This window comes from Macaca fascicularis, chromosome 8, assembly GCF_037993035.2.
Source record: "Macaca fascicularis isolate 582-1 chromosome 8, T2T-MFA8v1.1".
NCBI lineage: Eukaryota > Metazoa > Chordata > Mammalia > Primates > Cercopithecidae > Macaca > Macaca fascicularis.
In genome coordinates, this window is record NC_088382.1 from 43,124,734 (window position 1) to 43,144,621 (window position 19,888).

At 34.8% G+C, this 19,888-nt stretch overlaps 1 protein-coding gene across 43 annotated transcripts in view; it reads left to right on the top strand.

Moving 5' to 3' along the window:
* LOC101866649 (disintegrin and metalloproteinase domain-containing protein 18-like) overlaps positions 1-19,888 on the top strand; it is a 149,868-nt gene that overhangs the window by 76,619 nt on the left and 53,361 nt on the right. For 32 of the 43 annotated variants that reach the window (XR_012416378.1, XR_012416377.1, XM_065519118.1 and 29 more), the window contains 2 exons: positions 13,941-14,036; positions 18,158-18,356. Coding sequence is in view for 41 of the 43 variants with exons in the window: in XM_065519118.1 (XP_065375190.1) it covers positions 13,941-14,036; positions 18,158-18,356 (295 nt within the window). In the remaining 2 variants the exon portion in view is untranslated. Of the gene's footprint in view, positions 1-38; positions 5,241-13,940; positions 14,037-18,157; positions 18,357-19,888 lie in introns of those variants that run through there. The other 11 variants (XM_073998688.1, XM_073998694.1, XM_073998689.1 and 8 more) reach the window with 4 other exon arrangements.

The following is a 19,888-nucleotide window of genomic DNA, read 5'->3' on the forward strand; positions in this document are numbered from 1 at the left end:
GTGTTTTTGTTGCTTTTTTTTTTTTTTCTTTTTTTGAGACAGTCTTGCTCTATCATCCAGGTTGAAGTGCAGTGGCTTGATGTCGGCTCACTCTAACCTCTGTCTCCCGGGTCAAAGTGATTCTCCTGCCTCAGCCTCCTGAGTAGGTGGGATTACAGGGACCCACCACCAAGCTTATTTAATTTTTTCTTTTTTTGTATTTTTGATAGAGACGGGATTTCGCTATGCTTCCCAGGCTGGTCTTGAACCCCTGGCCTCAAGTGATCCACCTGCCTTGGCCTCCCAAAGTGCTGGGATTACAGACATGAGCCATGGTGCCTGGCCTAGTTACGAAAAAGGAGTTTAAGGAATCGTCTCAAGACTTGATGACACTGTTCACATTGTTTTGGGGAAATGTTGTAGATTTCAATCTCTTCTAGAAGTGTATTCAACATATAACTGTAGACATATGTTAATTTTAAAGGTAAATAGTACATCTAAAAAGGAATATATTGGAAATTGCATTTTCAATGAAAAAGACATAGAAGAACAAAGTCTTGATAGTCTTTAAAATGAGAAGAGAGGAAATGCAAAACAAAACAATAAAACCTATGATACCTCAAAATATTAAAATATAATGATGTCAGAGTAAGAACATAACATTTCAGGAATGGACATAACTATTAAAAGGTTATATTTTCCTATTAAATGAGAGACACTTATGTTATAAAATATCCAGCTATATGCTGTTTACATTTCCGTATCTACAGCAATCGAAACACATAGGGAATTGTTTTGGGAATCTTTGAGCTGAGATTACTGATGTCAGTCTTGTTGGTGAATATTAATAATTTGATGCTTTTTATTAACTGAGTGAAATGAAACATTTATAAATCAAAGAAAAAGAACTTAAAAGAATCTATGGCAAATCCCTTAAACTGTTTCATTAATACAATTGTGGTAGGCAGAATATTGTCCTCTCAAAAGTGCCCCCATCTCATCCTTGAACCTGTGTGCATGTTATTTCACATGACAAAAGGAACTTTGCAGGTGTGATTAAGTTAAGGACCTTGTGAGGGAGAAAGTACACTACATTATTCAGATGCATCCAATGGCTCAGATTTTTTAAAGCAGAAGAGGAAGGAGAAGAAAAGCTGATAGCGATGTGCTATGACAAGAATTTGACTTTCCTTTACTGGCTTTAAAGATAGAGGAAAAAACCATAAGCCAAGGAATTTGAGGGGCCTTCTATGAACTGAAAAAAGCAGGAAAATAGATTCTACCCAAAAGCTTCCAGAAAAGAATCCAAGCCCACCAACACCTTGATTTTAAGTGTTGGACTGCTACACTACAGAAGTTTAGATCATATGTTTGTATTGTTTTAAACCACTAAGTTTGTGGTAACCTGTTAAAGGTTACAGCAGTAAGACGAAACAAACACAATTAAAGTAAGTAATAAGTAGGGCTTATTCATGCTAGTTTCTTAGTATACCACTGGAGATTTCTTTCCCAGAAATCTAAGTAAAAATAACACTGCATTAGGGAGGGTTGAAAACGGAATAATGCTTCTGAAGAGTACCTCACATGCCCCTCTTCATTGTAACCTGAATGTTGGAGGGCAGATGTTCTATTACAACATTTCTTATTTGAGTTGTGGAGAGGAGTACTTCCTATATTCTCTAATCAACATTTAAAAAGTAATATATTTTTCAAAATTGAGAACAAGATGAATAATAAATGTAAAGAGCACTTCACATTTCCAACTTGATCTCTTGCTAGAAAACATTTAAAATAGTTTTGGGGAGTGAAAATATCTAAGTCTTAATATAGAATGCCTCAGAGAAATTTGGGACAATTAGAATGCATGACGGATTTTTAAAATAAACCATGGAATTTTGAAATTGTGTATATTATTTTTTTCATTACACAGTTCCCTTGCTATTAGATTATGCTTCTCAGTGGCTGTTGTTATATGTTATCAGATAATTGATTAATTGTTTGATAGCTAAAAGAGTTGGTTGGATTTTAAACGTAAAGACCATCGATGCTAGGAAGAAACTGTATCAACTAACAAGCAAAATAACCAGCTAATATCACAATGACAGGATCAAGTTCACACAAAACAATATTAACCTTAAATGTAAATGGACTAAAAGCTCCAATTAAAAGACACAGATTGGCAAATTGGATAAAGAGTCAAAACCCATCAGTTTGCTGTATTCAAGAGACCCATCTCACATGCAGACACACACATAGACTCAAAATAAAGGGATGGAGGAAGATCTACCAAGCAAATGGAGACCAAAAAAAAAAGCAGGGGTTGCAATCCTAGTCTCTGATAAAGCAGACTTTAAACCAACAAAGATCAAAAGAGACAAAGAAGGCCATTACATAATGGTAAAGGGATCAATTCAACAGGAAGAGCTAACTATCCTAAATATATATGCACCCAATACAGGAGCACCCAGCTTCATAAAGCAAGTCCTTAGAGACTTACAAAGAGACTTAGACTCCCATACAATAATAATGGGAGACTTCAACACTCCACTGTCAACATTAGACAGATTGACGAGACAGAAAGTTAACAAGGATATCCAGGAATTGAACTCATCTCTGCAGCAAGCAGACCTAATAGACATCTACAGAACTCTCCACCCCAAATCAACAGAATATACATTCTTCTCAGCACCACATCAGACTTATTCCAAAATTGACCACATAGTTGGAAGTAAAGCACTCCTCAGCAAATGTACAAGAATAGAAATTATAACAAACTGTCTCTCAGACCACAGTGCAATCGAACTAGAACTCAGGACTAAGAAACTCAATCAAAACCGCTCAACTACATGGAAACTGAACAACGTGCTCCTGAATGACTACTGGGTACATAACGAAATGAAGGCAGAAATAAAGATGTTCTTTGAAACCAATGAGAACAAAGATACAACATACCAGAATCTCTGGGACACATTTAAAGCAGTGTGTAGAGGGAAATTTGTAGCACTAAATGCCCACAAGAGAAAGCTAGAAAGATCTAAAATTGACACCCTAACACCACAATTAAAAGAACTAGAGAAGCAAGAGCAAAAACATTTGAAAGCTAGCAGAAGGCAAGAAATAACTAAGATCAGAGCAGAACTGAAGGAGATAGAGACACAAAATACCCTCCAAAAAAATCAATGAATCCAGAAGCTGGTTTTTTGAAAAGATCAACAAAATTGATAGACCGTTAGCAAGACTAATAAAGAAGAAAAGAGAAGAGAATCAAATAGATGCAATGAAAAATGATAAAGGGGATATCACCACCGACCCCACAGAGATACAAACTACCATCAGAGAATACTATAAATACCTCTATGCAAATAAACTAGAAAACCTAGAAGAAATGGATAATTTCCTGGACACTTACACTCTCCCAAGACTAAACCAGGAAGAAGTTGAATCCCTGAATAGAACAATAGTAGGCTCTGAAATTGAGGCAATAACTAATAGCCTACCAACCAAAAAAAGTCCAGGACCAGACAGATTCACAGCCGAATTCTACCAGAGGTACAAGGAAGAGCTGGTACCATTTCTTCTGAAACTATTCGAATCAATAGAAAAAGAGGGAATCCTCCCTAACTCATTTTAGGAGGCCAACATCATGCTGATACCAACGCCTGGCAGAGACACAACAAAAAAAGAGAATTTTAGACCAATATCCCTAATGAACATCGATGCAAAAATCCTCAATAAAATACTGGCAAACTGAATCCAGCAGCACATCAAAAAGCTTATCCACCATGATCAAGTGGGCTTCATCCCTGGGAAGCAAGGCTGTTTCAACAAATGCAAATCAATAAATGTAATGCAGCATATAAACAGAACCAAAGACAAAAACATCTCAATAGATGCAGAAAAGGCCTTTGACAAAATTCAACAGCCTTTCATGCTAAAAACACTCAATAAATTCAGTACTGATGGAACGTATCTCAAAATATTGAGAGCTATTTATGACTAACCCACAGCCAATATCATACTGAATGGCCAAAGACTGGAAGCATTCCCTTTGAAACGTGGCACAAGACAGGGATGCCCTCTCTCACCACTCCTATTCAACATAGTGTTGGAAGTTCTGCCTAGGGCAATCAGGCAAGAGAAAGAAATCAAGGGTATTCACTTAGGAAAAGAAGAAGACAAATTGTCCCTGTTTGCAGATGACATGATTATATATTCAGAAAACCCCATTGTCTCAGCCCAAAATCTCCTTAAGCTGATAAGCAACTTCAGCAAAGTCTCAGGATACAAAATTAATGTGCAAAAATCACAAGCATTCTTATACATCAGTAACAGACAAACAGAGAGCCAAATCATGAATGAACTTCCATTCACAATTGCTTCAAAGAGAACAAAATACCCAGGAATCCAACTTACAAGGGATGTAAAGGACGTCTTCAAGGAGAACTACAAACCACTGCTCAGTGAAATGAGAGGACACAAACAAATGGAAGAACATACCATGCTCATGGATAGGAAGAATCAATATCATGAAAATGGCCATAATGACCAAGGTAATTTATAGATTCAATGCCATTCCCATCAAGCTAGCTACCAATGGCTTTTCTTCACAGAATTGGAAAAAACTGCTTTAAAGTTCATATGGAACCAAAAAAGAGTCTGCATTGCCAAGACAATCCTAAGTCAAAAGAACAAAGCTGGAGGCATCACGCTACCTGACTTCAAACTATACTACAAGGCTACAGTAACCAAAACAGCATGGCACTGGTACCAAAACAGAGATATAGACCAATGGAACAGAACAGAGCCCTCAGAAATAATACCACACATCTACAGCCATCTGATCTTTGACAAACCTGAGAGAAACAAGAAATGGGGAAAGGATTCCCTATTTAATAAATGGTGCTGGGAAAATTGGCTAACCATAAGTAGAAAGCTGAAACTGGATCCTTTCCTTACTCCTTATAGGAAAATTAATTCAAGATGAATTAGAAACTTAAATGTTAGACCTAAAATAATAAAAAACCCTAGAAGAAAACCTAGGGAATACCATTCAGGACATAGGCATGGGCAAGGACGTCATGTCTAAAACACCAAAAGCAATGGCAACAAAAGCCGAAATTGACCAATGGGATCTAATTAAACTAAAGAGCTTCTGCACAGCAAAAGAAACTACCATCAGAGTGAACAGGCAACCTACAGAATGGGAGAAAATTTTTGCAATCTACTCATCTGACAAAGGGCTAATATCCAGAACCTACAAAGAACTGAAATTTACAAGAAAAAAACAACCCCATCAAAAAGTGGGCAAAGGATATGAACAGACATTTCTCAAAAGAAGACATACATACAGCCAACAGATACATGAAAAAATGCTCGTCATCACTGGCCATCAGAGAAATGCAAATCAAAACCACAATGAGATACCATCTCACACCAGTTAGAATGGCAATCATGGATTAAGAAAATGTGGCACATATACACGATGGAATACTATGCAGCCATAAAAAAGGATGAGTTTGTGTCCTTTGTAGGGACATGGATGCAGCTGGAAACCATCATTCTTAGCAAACTATCACAAGAACAGAAAACCAAACACCATATATTCTCACTCATAGGTGGGAATTGAACAATGAGATCACTTGGACTCCGGAAGGGGAACATCACACACCGGGGCCTATCATGGGGAGGGGGGAGGGGGGAGGGATTGCATTGGGAATTATACCCGATGTAAATGATGAGTTGATGGGTGCTGACGAGTTGAGGGGTGCAGCACAGCAACATGGCACAAGTATACATATGTAAAAAACCTGCACGTTATGCACATGTACCCTAGAACTTAAAGTATTATAATAATAATAATAATAATAAAAAAAGAATGACAATCATTAAAAAGTCAGGAAACAACAAGTGCTGGAGAGGATGGGGAGAAATAGGAACACTTTTACACTGTTGGTGGGATTGTAAACTGGTTCAACCATTGTGGAAAACAGTATGAGGATTCCTCAAGGATCTAGAACTAGAAATACCATATGACCCAGCCATCCCATTACTGGGTATACTCAAAGGATTATAAATCATGCTGCTATAAAGACATATGCACATGTATGTTTATTGTGGCACTATTCACAATAGCAAAGACCAAATGTCCAGCAGTGACAGACTGGATTAAGAAAATGTGGCACATATACACCATGGAATACTATGCAGCCAAAAAAAAGGGATGAGTTCGTGTCCTTTGTAGGGACATGGATGCAGCTGGAAACCATCATTCTCAGCAAACTATCGCAAGAACAGAAAACCAAACAGTGCATGTTCTCACTCATAGGTGGGAATTGATCAATGAGATCACTTGGACTCTGGAAGGGGAACATCACACACTGGGGCCTGTTATGGGGAGGGGGGAGGCGGGAGGGATGGCATTGGTAGTTATACCTGATGTAAATGATGAGTTGATGGGTGCTGACAAGTTGATGGGTGCAGCACACCAACATGGTACAATTATGCATGTGTAACAAACCTGCACGTTGTGCACATGTACCCTAGAACTTAAAGTATAATAATAATAAAAAAAGAATCGATTGGATTTTTACATGGAAAATGGCATACGATGTCTCAGTTTTCAAACATATTTTCTAAGGATCCCCTGGTATTGGAATGAATAATTTTTTAAAAAAAAACAAGCAAATGCACAAAAAAGCAAGTATGTGTGTGATATATTATGAAAGAAAACCAAATTATAAATATTGAACAGTATGTAAGTGACAACAGTTACTAAAAATGTAAAAACTAAGGAGATGGGCAAGATATTGAACTGAATATAACCAACGAGGTGTCTCTGAAATATATAAAACAAAATACATGGACTATGCACATATCCATAGTCCACAAAGCTTTAATATACCTCTTTCAGGCTATCAAACAACTAATCAATTACCAGATAATGTATAACAACATCACTAAAAAGCATATTCTAATAGCAAAGGAACTTTATAATGAATAAAAGAATATACATAATTTTCAAAATTCCATGGGTTATTTTAAAAATCAGTCATGCATTAGATCATGCTGAAAATAATTATAGATACCAAAAAATCTGAAAATAAACATGTCTTCCCACAACATAATAAATGTGGATATTAACTTAAAACATGTTGTCCCTGAAAATTCATCTGCAAAGAAAAAGAAATGCTTTATTTTTAAATACATTTAAACTGGGGGAGGGGTGAAGTCTTGAGTTTTTGCATGTGACTGAAGTTAAGTTGTTATAAGTATACAATAATTTATTTTAACTATAAGATATTTTATGTAAGCCTTATGATAACCACAAAGCAAAAAACTATGGCAGGTGCACAAATGAGAAAGGATTTAAAACATAACACAAAAGAAAATCACCAAATCACAAGAATAAACAACAAGAGAAGAAGAAAAGAACAAAGATCTACAAAACAACCAAAAAACAACTAAAAAAATGGCATTAGTAAATTCTTGTCTATAAATAGTTACTTTGAATATAAATGGATTAGATTTTTGAATCAGACGACACAGAATGGCTGAATGGATTTTTTAAAAAGATTAAATTATATGCTGTATCCAGGAGACTAGCTTTAGCTTTAAGGACCCACATAGGCTGAAAGTAAAGGAATAGAAGACTGTATTTCATGCAAATAGTAACCAAAATAGAACAGGGACAGCTATATTAATAACAGATAAAGTAGACTTCAAGTCGCAAACAGTCACAAGAAACAACAAAATACATTGCTTAATGAAAATGGTACAATTCATCAAGAATACATAACAGTTATAAATGCATCCAATACTGAAGTATCTAAGTTTATAAGGTGAATATTAACAGACATTAAAGGAGAAATAGATGGCAATACAATAATGGGAGATGATTTTACTACTCCACTGTCAACAATGGACATATCAACCAGACAGAAAATTAACAGGAAAGTACTGGAAGAGTTACTTTTTTGTTTTGTTTTGTTTTTGTTTTTGAGACGGAGTCTCGCTCTGTCGCCCAGGCTGGAGTGCAGTGGCCGGATCTCAGCTCACTGCAAGCTCCGCCTCCCGGGTTCACGCCATTCTCCTGCCTCAGCCTCCCGAGTAGCTGGGACTACAGGCGCCTGCCACCTCGCCCGGCTAGTTTTTTGTATTTTTTTTTTTTTTTAGTAGAGACGGGGTTTCACCGTGTTAGCCAGGATGATCTCGATCTCCCGACCTCGTGATCCGCCCGTCTCGGCCTCCCAAAGTGCTGGGATTACAGGCTTGAGCCACCGCGCCCGGCCCCTGGAAGAGTTACTTTAAAAGAGTAATATGAGTATTCCAGTCCTGAAATTAGGAAAATATAACATAAGCATAAAAAGGTAGTAATTCTAATCAATAATAGCAAATGCAAACATTTATAATCTGTGAAATATTAATGCAATATTGTGCAGAAACAGTTAACCTACCAGCCCTGAAGTTGCCATCTTTAGAAAGACCTGCTTCTAAGGTTGGCCTTCAGTTCAGGTCTGAGAATTTGAAGTTTTAAATGTTCCATAGGTGATAATGTTGGTTTGCTTTCCCAGACTGTGATGTTGAACAATTTAATTTATAGTGGATGCCTGCTTCCTTTTGGGATTCTAGAATTTTGGTTATTGTGATTGATCATTTAAGCACATGATCAGGATGCCTATATGACCATACTCAGATAAAAATGCTGAGTCTCAAATGGGCTTCCCTAGGCAGAAACGTTACATGCAATATTGCCTTTTTACTAATAGAGAAGGGAACATGCTTATTGTACTTTCTCTTACACTGGGTAGATGAAATTTGTGTAAGGAATTCTCCGGACTTTATCGGATATGTATTTTTCCTTTACTAATCCAGGTGTCTTTACTAATCCAATTCTTGCTGTGCTGTTGTAATAAATCTTACATGTGAATGAAACTGTCTTCTAAGTCCTATAAATGTTTCTGGGTAATCATCACATATGTGTGTGGTGTTGGGAGCCCTGGAAACATTGATGAATTAACATTGGCATAGTTATTTATGTAAAACTAAAGATGTATGTAGGGAGCATTTAGGAATGATAAAGAGGATATTAAAATATGGAGAATATTTAAGATGTCATTAATACATTCTAATGCCTTCATAATATTGGTGATTTTATAGTATAAATTTAAAGTATTAACCCATGAGAGTAGTCAGCAGTGTTACAATTATTGAAATATTAATAAATTACCAAAAATATATAACAAAGGTTTAAAGCATCTATGGACTATTTCTATCCTTGAGGAGTATTCAAGGTTTAAGAATTAACAAATATTTTTTATTGCTTTATCAAGGACAGTTTTGATTTTTTAGAGTGCATGATTGTGAATAATACAATGACTATCAGATTTAATTTATACGATGGCCTCAGCAGTTATGTCTACTGTTGCATTTGCATGGTCAGTGCAAATGCCAGCACAATAGAAAAGGCAAAGTCTAAGTTTTATTAAGAAAATTGTTTTCACCTCATAGATCTGCTGAAAATATTTTGAGCCCCCCACCGAAATCTTCCAAATACATTTGGAGAACTTCCCATTTAAACGAACTGATAGGCAATAAAGATGCAATATTCAACTCATTACAGTAGTAAAAATGGGAGAGAAATAGTAATAGTATTGCCAAAAATGCAATAAATAATGAAATAAAAAGGAAATTCACATTAGTAAAATTAAAACTATGTAAAATCACAAGTAAAGTTAATAAACACTTTTAAAATAAATATTTTTAAATACTTCAAAGAACTAAACGATACAACAAAACTGAAAGAAACACAGAGATGTGAATAAAAGCATAGTTTTTTTCCTGGGATGGGAATACTTAACATCAAACTACCTCCAATTAAATCTCTAAAGTCCCCATAAACACCTCCTTAACTTGAACTATTTTTCTACACAAAAGCAGATTCTAAATTTCATCTGGAAATAAAAACTTACCAAATATCCCTTTTAGTAATTTGGAACAATGACCATCTAAAAAATGCTGTGATTAATGAGATATGGTATTGGCAAAAGAGTAAACAATAAAGAAAATGAAAGAAATAGTCCATGTTTTGGTCGTTATTATAATCTACACATAGAATAGTGTCTGGCAAATATCACATGCTCAATAAATACTTATTGATTGAATAAATGTAAGGATAGTGTAATTATCTTGATAGCAATACGTCGTTTTAATCACTGACTAAGGAATGACTCCAGTATATTCAGAATACCCCATTAGAAATAGTGTGACTTGGAAGGTTTATTCAAAAGTTTGACTTTTTTTTTCTGTTTTTTTTTTTTTTTTTTTTTTTTTTTACTTTTCATTGAATGTGATGCTTTTATTTCATTTCATTTTACTTTTTATTATACTTTAAATTCTAGGGTACATTTTTCTTAAAGAAAACTAAGGATGAATGCAAAGGAATTTTTACAAAAGTAGTTGACTTTAGCAAAAACTTGCCTTAAAAAATATCAAAATACACTATAAGGCTGTTTAATTTCACTTGCAGTGTTATTGGGCCATTGGCTGAAGAAAGAAGTATAGATGTTTATACATCTGTTTCTATTTATACATCAATATTTTTATCTGTCACCAGATCTAAGTATGTAAAAGTTGTATAGAGAGATAACATTTATTTCTAGGGTAGAAGTGGTTAATTTCATAAATATTAATTTATAAACTGGATGCATTCCCTGTGAGAAAGGGAGAAGCACCTGTGACATCCGGGATCTGACCTGGTAAAATCAATCAGGCTTTGGTGGCATTAGGAGCTGATTTGGCCCTCATGTATGGGTGTTGGTGTTCTCTTAAAGCTCTTTTGACCTTTGACTCAAAAGGTTAAAATCAGACTAGGAAATTCTATTATTATGATGAATCAAGAAAGAGAAATAAGGCCACTCTTCAGTTATGTCTAAACAGAGAAAACACATGCACCAAAATGACTAAACACTCACCTGTCCTAGCTAATATGAGTAGTTGCTGCAACTGTACCACTTTCAGCTTTAGCATTGGCCCAGTATTTCCTCCTTCTAGATAAGAATTATTAAATTTTCCAGTCACAGAATTAGCCCTTGGTTCCTGACAGCATTCAGTCCAGAGGAAAGTCCAGACTTCTTAAATTCTCCCTGAAAATTACCTAACACAAGCCCAGATCTTATCATTAAACCCTCCTACTGCAGTATTCCATGGTCCCCTTGTGTGTGTTCTTTGCTGCATCAAGCAATAAGCCTAATTTGTAACACTACAGATATGTTCTAGGTAGTCTTTGTTGAAAGGGCAGTGACACCTGTATCTTCATAAATATCCTCCATTTTACACAAATGGAAGCTCTGTTTTGTGTACCCACTCACCTATACAAATGTGGGTGCATGGACCTTATTTGTACCTGTGTTCACATATATAATAACTGCTAATAAATATTTGAACAAATATTCAACAGCATATAAAGCGATACATTTTACAAAAAGTAAAGCTATAAGCCTTAAAATTAGCAATAAAATATAAGATTAAAGTACTAGTATTGTTTTATATTCTTGGCATGGTGGAGGTCTTGATAATCAATAATAAAACCCAATAGTCCTAAAGGAACAAGAATATTACAAATCACTCAAATTGATAGGCACCATTAACAGACCAATTATAGACTGCAAAGAAACATTATAAAAATGTAGAAAAGAGAGGCTGGGCGTGGTGGCTCACGCCTGTAATCCCAGCACTTTGGGAGGCTGAAGAAGGCGGATTACGAGGTCAGGAGATAGAGACCATCCTGGCTAACATGGTGAAACCCCATTTCTACTAAAAAAAAAAAAAAAAAAAAAAAAAATTAGCCAGGCATGGTGGCGGGCACCCGTAGTCCCAGCTGCTTGGGAGGCTGAGGCAGGAGAATGGCATGAACCTGGGAGGCGGAGCTTGCAGTGAACCGAGATCGCAACATTGCACTCCAGCCTGGGCAACAGAGGGAGACTCCGTCTCAAAAAACGAAAGAAAACAACAAAAAAACCCAAATATGTATATATATATATATATAATATTTATATATATTATATATTTATATTTATATATACATATCTATATAAAACAAGATATCATATAAAATCTGGTTCTGTTATCTAACGGGAAGAGGGAAAGAAAAAAGCCCTGCTATGCAAAATGGTCCAAATATATGATTATTTAATTCATAAATAAAATTGCACAAATGCAAATTTATTCACAAACTCACTGGTAATCAGAGAAGTAATAATGAGAGCTTTGAGTTCATTTTTTCCATTCCTTGTTACAAATTAAAATGATTGGTCATAATTAGTACTGCTAAGTATTGTGGTACAGGGAGAACTTCTTCATTAACTGCTAGTGAAAGAATATATATACACACATATACATTCATACAGCATTATTTAACTTTGGAAGGTTAAACAGTGAATTACACAATGTGATTACCCCTAGGGAATCTGGAGAATGTAATTACAATTTCAACTTTTGCTCTACATTTTATATATTATTTGATTGTATAAGCATACATCTATTTACATGCATACACATGAAAATGTATGAACAAATGGGAATTTCAAAATGAAGAAGAATCCTGCCTTCATATTAAAGGACAAGATCTTTGAAACTAGATCTCTGAGTAAATAAAATTGTTTAATAAAAGAGTTAAGAATATAAAAATATGGCATAAATGCAGTGTTATTTACATACAAATAATATTTGTTTTTTAACATTCTGTAAAGTTATTACCTAATTTATTTATTTATTTTTCTGAGATGGTGTCTCACTCTGTCACCCAGGCTGGAGTGCAGTGGCATGACCTTGGCTCACTGCAACCTCTGCCTCCCAGGTTTAAGTGATTCTCTTGCCTCAGCATCCTGAGTAGCTGGGATTAGAGGCATGTACCACCAAGCCTGGCTAATTTTTGTATTTTTAGTAAAGATGGGGTTTCACCATGTTGGCCAGGCTGGTCTTGAACTCCTGAGCTCAAGTGATCTGCCCACCTTGGTTTCTCAAAGTGCTGAGATTACAAGCGTGAGCCACTGCACCCAGCTCCTAATTTGAATAATAATTGACTGCCATTTACTTTTTAAAAATAATAGGTATAGGCATTTTTTTGTTTATTTCTGTTATAGTAAAACGTGGTACATAAATAAATACTAAGTACATTTTTACTCTACTTATTGCCTCACTCTAACTTTATTTACAATTGGAATCCTTAGTAAACAAATCACCCATGAGACCCTTGAGAAAAGTTGATTCTCCTAAAAACCACCTTTTCATTCCCTCAAGGATATATTTTGGTATTGGTAACTTACAAGTTAATTATCAAATATTTTAGCTAATGAATATTGCTGACCAACTGCTATTTTAGATGTTATTTCTGCAGTTCTTATACTTGCATGCATCTGTAGCTATTCTAGAAATAGTAAAATAGGGTCTGGCACGGTTGTTAACTCCTGTAATCCTAGCACTTTGTGAGGCTGAGGCAGAAGGATCGTTTGAACTAAGGAGTTTGAGACCAGCCTGGGCAAGATAGAAACACCTAGTCTTTACGGAAAAAAAAAAAAAAAAAAGGAAAAGAAAAAGGAAAAAAAAAAGTCTGGGCATGATTGCTTGCACTTCTGGTCCCAGCTACTCAGGAGGCTGAGGTGGGAGAATCACTTGGGTCTCACTGGTTGAGGCTGGAGTGAGTCATGATCACACCACTGCATTCCAGCCTAGGGGACAGAGTGAAATCCTGTCTCAAAAAAAGAAAAAAAAAAAAAAAAAAAAAAAAAAGTAAGAAGAAGAAGAAGAAAGAAATGGTAAACTAATACAGCTTCATTGGAATTATACAATTACATTGTATAATTACAAGTTTGTACAGAACAGAATATTAAATTGAAATTGAGATTAAGAAACAAGAGCTCTTAAGTGGTTGAACTGTAATAATGTTTCTTCCTCTAAAATTTTAGGAATGTCAATTTAAGAAGTGCTGTGATTATAACACATGTAAACTGAAGGGCTCAGTAAAATGTGGTTCTGGACCATGTTGTACATCAAAGTGTGAGGTAAGTTACCAACATTCATTAAAAGTTGAATTGTGGTATGAGAAGTCTGTATTAACTGAATCAATGTGCAATTAATAAAAATAATATATAAGGAATTTAGTGAAATAAAATGTAGAGTACATGAACAAACACAAGCTTAAAGGAAAATTGCTATAAAATACAAAAGTCATCTCAGACAGGTACTGTTACAGTTACTATATGCATGGGCTCCACATACTGAATCGCTTAATACATGCAAACATGAATTAGGCACGTTAGCATGATGCTTTTGAGATTTATTCATGTTGTGGTGTCTATTAGCAAATAATTCCTTTTTGTTGCTGAATAGTATTGCAAATGTTGTAAAGATATGCCACAGTTTGTTATTTTTATTTTTGTCTTTATTCCCTAAACAATACCGTATAACTGTTTACATAGCATTTATATTGTATTAGGTAATATAAGTAATATAGAGATAATAAAAATATATGAGAAAATGTGTATCAGTTATATGCAAATATTACAAGATATTATATAAAGGACTTGAGTGCCCATGGATGTCATATCCCTGAGGGTTCCTGGAACCAAATGCCCATGGATTCTGAGTGATGACTCTATTCTTCAGGGTTAAAATCACAAAGTTTACCAACTTGTAAATTATCAGATAAAAGGGAGAAAAAACACACATTACTACATCCAAAAAGTTATTAACTCTCAAATAAATTATAAAGTCAAATAAATGATAAATGATTATGGAAAAAATTGTAGCATGAATAGCAGACAAAATATGCGTCATATAGAATGTGTAAAGAACTCTCACTTATTGATAACTGAAATGCAAATCATATACATACAATTGAAACAAACAGTATTTATTGATATTGGAAAGGTTACATAACTATATATTGTACAAGAGTTAGTAAATATGGGCTAAATATTTATGCAGTAATATAGTATTATGTCCAAGACACACATTTGGATAAGAAAACAAGTTCCTTAATAGCAAGATATTTTATTATTCCAGTTCTGGTAAATCACCTCTATGTAAATATTCTATGTATTCTTTTTGTTGAATTTAGCTATTAATGTGTAATTTAATATACTAAAATTCTGTTAGTGAATATTCCCAAGTGTCAGAAGAAACATATTTAAGCTTATAACTAGCATCATAATCAAGGGTAGGCAATGTCATTACTCCCCTCTCACATTTCCCTGTGCCTCTTTATACTCAATCCATGACTCCACCCTCAGCCCCTGGTAACCATTGATCTGTTTTCTGGAGCTGTAATTTTGCTTTTGCAAAAATATCACATAAATTGAATCATACAATATGTGCAAATGTGAATTAGGCATCTTAGCATAATGTATTTGAGATTCATTCATGTTCTTATGTTTATTAGCAGATCATTCCTTTATAGTGACTGCACACTAGTAGTATTGCAAGGATTGTAAGGATATACCACAGTTCATTAATCCATTCCCCAGTTGAGGGATACTTTGGCTGTTTTTCATTTTTGGTGATGAAAATATGGCTACTTTAAATAATATTCATAAGCATATTTGTGTATGAACATAGTGTTTCATTTCACTTAGCTAGATACCTAGGAGAGGGATTGCTGGATCATATGGTAAACATGGCACTTTACAGGAAATTGAAAAACAGTCTTTCAAAGCAACTGTACTGTCTTGAGTTCCCACCAGACACTTATGAGACTTACAGTTGCTTTGTAAACTGAATGTAAACACTAAAATTATAAAATATATGGTTTTATGCTATCTTTGCTACTGATTTGTTGTCTGTACCTTTTAAAAATCATTTAAATCATGGATCCATACAAATTATTGATTCCAAATTACTGATTAACCATTGCTTTACAAATCATTAATTAATCAGGCTAATTTCTTATTTCATTTAATGTGTAGTGAATAATTCTTATAATAGAACATGATCATATACTATAAAAACAAAATACATTTTTACTATTTTTGCTGAATAGTCTTTTATCTTTTAGAGTAAATAAAAGAAAAAGGAAATTAAATGAATTAACATCATTTGTTTCATTTCTGAGCTCTATTTTCTTTTGCAGATTTGTGTTTACTATCATATTTCTTGTACCTAAAGACCTCCGTTTACTATTTCTTGTCATTTATGTCCTCTGAAAATAAATTATCCCAGTTATTTTTTTGTTTGAGACAGGGTCTGGCTCTGCTGCCCAGATTGGAATGCAGTGGCACTATCTCTGCTAGCTGCAACCTCCACCTCCTGGGCTGAAGCCATCCTCCCACCTCAGCCTCCCAAGTAGCTAGGACCACAGGCACACACCACCATGCCCAGCTAATTTTTGTATTTTTTGTAGAGATGCGGTATTCCACCATGTTTCCCAGGCTGTTCTTGAACTCCTGAGCTCAAGCAATCTATCCGCGTAGGCCCTCCAAAGTGCTGCGATTACAGACATTAGCCACCATGCCTGGCTCCTTGGTTATTTTTTGTCTAGGAAAGTCTTTATATCTCATTCGTTTTTGAAATATATAGTTACAGAGTATGGAATTCTAAGTTGAAAAAGTTGTTAAATTTCATCACTTTTAAGTTGCCACTTCTTTTATTTATTATGCATCTTTGTTTCATTATTAAGTATTGTATTAGTTCGTTTTCATGCTGCTGATAAAGACATACCTGAGACTGGGCAATTTACAAAAGAAAGGGGTTTAAAGAACTCACGGTTCCTCATGGCTGGCAAGGCCTCACAATCGTGGTGGAAGGTGAAAGGCACATCTCACATGGCGGCAGACAAGAGAAGAGAGCTTGTGCAGGGAAACTGCTTTTTATAAAACCATCAGATCTTGTGAGACCTATTCACTATCAGGAGAATAGCACGGGAAAGACCTGCACCCATGATTCAATTATCTCCCACTGGGTCCCTCCTATCACATGTGGGAATTATGGGAGCTACAATTCAAGATTAGATTTGGGTGGGGACACAACCAAACCATATAAGTGTTAATTTCATCAAACTGGATTGTATTTTGTGTATGTGTTTGTGTGTGTGTGTATATGTGCATGTGTGTGACATCAACATATATAGCAGGACACCATTTCAATATGGTGAACTTCATTATGGATGGCAACCTATTAGGTCAGGTCACTGCAAAATTTTGACAATAACTGTACACCTCACCTAAGTGATGCAAGGAGGCCTTTATGCTCTCAGATAATAATAAATATATAAAAATGAGGCCGGGTGTGGTGGCTCAAGCCTGTGCACCGTGGCTGATGCCTGTAATCCCAGCACTTTGGGAGGCCAAGGTGGGTGGATTACCTGAGGTCAGGAGTTTGAGACCAGCCTGACTAACATGGTGAAACCCTGTCTCTCCTAAAAATACAAAAATTAGCCAGGCATGGTGGCATATACCTATAATCCTAGCTCCTCAGGAGACTGAGGCAGGAGAATTGCTTGAACCTGGAGGATAGAGGTTGCAGTGAAATGAGATCATGCCCCTTCACTCCAGCCTGAGCAAAAAAGCAAAACTCCATCTCAAAAAAAAGATACTGATGTGATGTGATGTGATGATAGCTATCATATGTGCATGCCGTTTACTATGTATTGTTCTAAGAACTTTTTCCATTACTCCTGTTCAATACCCATAAGAACTCTATGAGAATTTGTCTTTTATTCCAAGCTTACAAAAGTAGAACAGAAAGATTGTATTTCTTACCCATACAAATAAGCTAGTAAGAGTCAGAGACAGGGACTGAAACCAGGGAGCCTGGCTCCTGAGTTTCTCCGAGAACCAAAAGGTAGAGACGGTGTTCCTATAGTTCCAAGGAACAGGTATGTTTGATCTGTGTAGTTGTTTTCTAATGCTGTTTGAGTCAGCTTGTTTCAAAATGTAGAGCACAAAGGAGGTAAGCAACTGCAAACTCACTGTCAAAAGGGATTCTTTCATGTCTTTCAGCCAGTTTTCTCTGGGGTTCACAATGAATACTGTATTTGATTTTTTTTTTGGCAAACTCATGGACTGGGGAACTCTGGTGTCCCTCAAATATCAATAATTAGAAACATTTTATATGCTAAATCTTTTCACTAAGCAATTGAAAAAAAATGATTTACAGAACATAATTTTATTTTTCCTTTTCCTCCCAGTTGTCAATAGTGGGCACTCCATGTAGAAAGAGTGTTGATCCAGAGTGTGATTTTACAGAGTACTGCAATGGAACCTCTAGTGATTGTGTTCCTGACACTTATGCATTGAATGGCCATTTGTGCAAGTTGGGAACTGCCTATTGCTATAATGGACAATGTCAAACTACTGATAACCAGTGTGCCAAGATATTTGGAAAAGGTATTGCTCTTTCTTTCATATTTATTTTACCTTAAATTTGCATCTCTCTGTAGAATACATTATATACCACACAACTCTAGAAATGGAAGAACCTGAACCACAAGATTTATAAAAATTAAGTTTTAGTTAATGAAGGCTAGTTTTTAAAAAGTGTCTGAGGTTTTCCAAGAAAAGACCATACATTATTTTTATTGTGGTTTGATTTTTGTTTTTGATGATTAGCTATCTGGGCAAAAATCCATATTTGCAGCTCATCATTTATATAAAGATTAAAATCAGTAGATTCTAAAATTTATATAATTTTCTATTACTCCCCACATTAATGATCTAATTTTAATGGCATGAAACTTACAAAGCTCAGAATGAATTTCATTTAAAAATAATCATATTTCCTAATTGAGGAATAATTGCTAAGATAATGGTAGTCTTAGCCACCTGATCAAAATTCATTTTTATATTTTGTTTTTCAAACAGCTTTGAGAGTAATTCTAATATACTTGTGCATATATATTTGCTTTCCTGGTGAGCAATTATTCATAATATCCAAATATAATTTTGTAGTTTTAGAGGAATTAAAATAATATAAACAGATCAAAATTACCCAATGAAATGCGTATAAATATAATTATTTTCTAGTTGAGTAAAGTTGGTTTATTTGCCTAGTGGTAAACTGAGGAATATAATTTGTACCAAATGACATTTTGTATGGTCCATCTTGTCTTCCTTCCTCAAGGACCTTCCTTGAGGTCCTTCCTCAAATTTATTATTTGAGTAATAAATTTCAGTTTAGGAGGCTTAACCAAAATTCAACAAAAGCTGCAGAACTATGATTTCTTAAATAACAAGTCCATGCTATTTTCTGTGTGCTGTGTTTCTAGGATGCTACTTTTTATATGTGTGTATGTTTTGTTTTTTTAATACTTATTTCTATTTGAATAGTATTACTTGTTATTTTTAACAGGGTTTAAAATACCTCTTAAAAGTAAAATTAAATAATACTTTCTGTAAGATTCATTAAGGAGAGTCTACAATATATTCTTCTTTTTTTTAATAATTAAAAAAAAGCCTACAACCTAGAATTCATTTACTTAACACAAGACATCTTTTTGAGTTCTAATTGCAACAGGATGTTTGAGAAAATGTTGTGTATTCCTATAATATGTGTTCTAAGATCTCCACAAAACTAACATGAATGCGTCAAAACTTTCATCTTCTGATGCAGTGTTTTGTTCATCCATTAATTCATTCATTTCCCATTTTCTCCTTGATTCATTTACTTAGCTTTTTACTTGCAGGCATTTTTCTTCTGTTACCAAAAACCATAGGTGGTATTTTATATGGGACATGTTAACTAACAAGTAGTTACATTAATTTTGCATTCTTTTATTAAGTAAATTTAAACTTTTAAAGAAATGTTGAAATATAAGTAGATTTGTTATTCAAAATTATACACTGAGTGTCTATATGCAAAGAGCCAAAATATTCAACCGGATGGACATTGTCACATGATTATTATACTCATGGAGCTTATA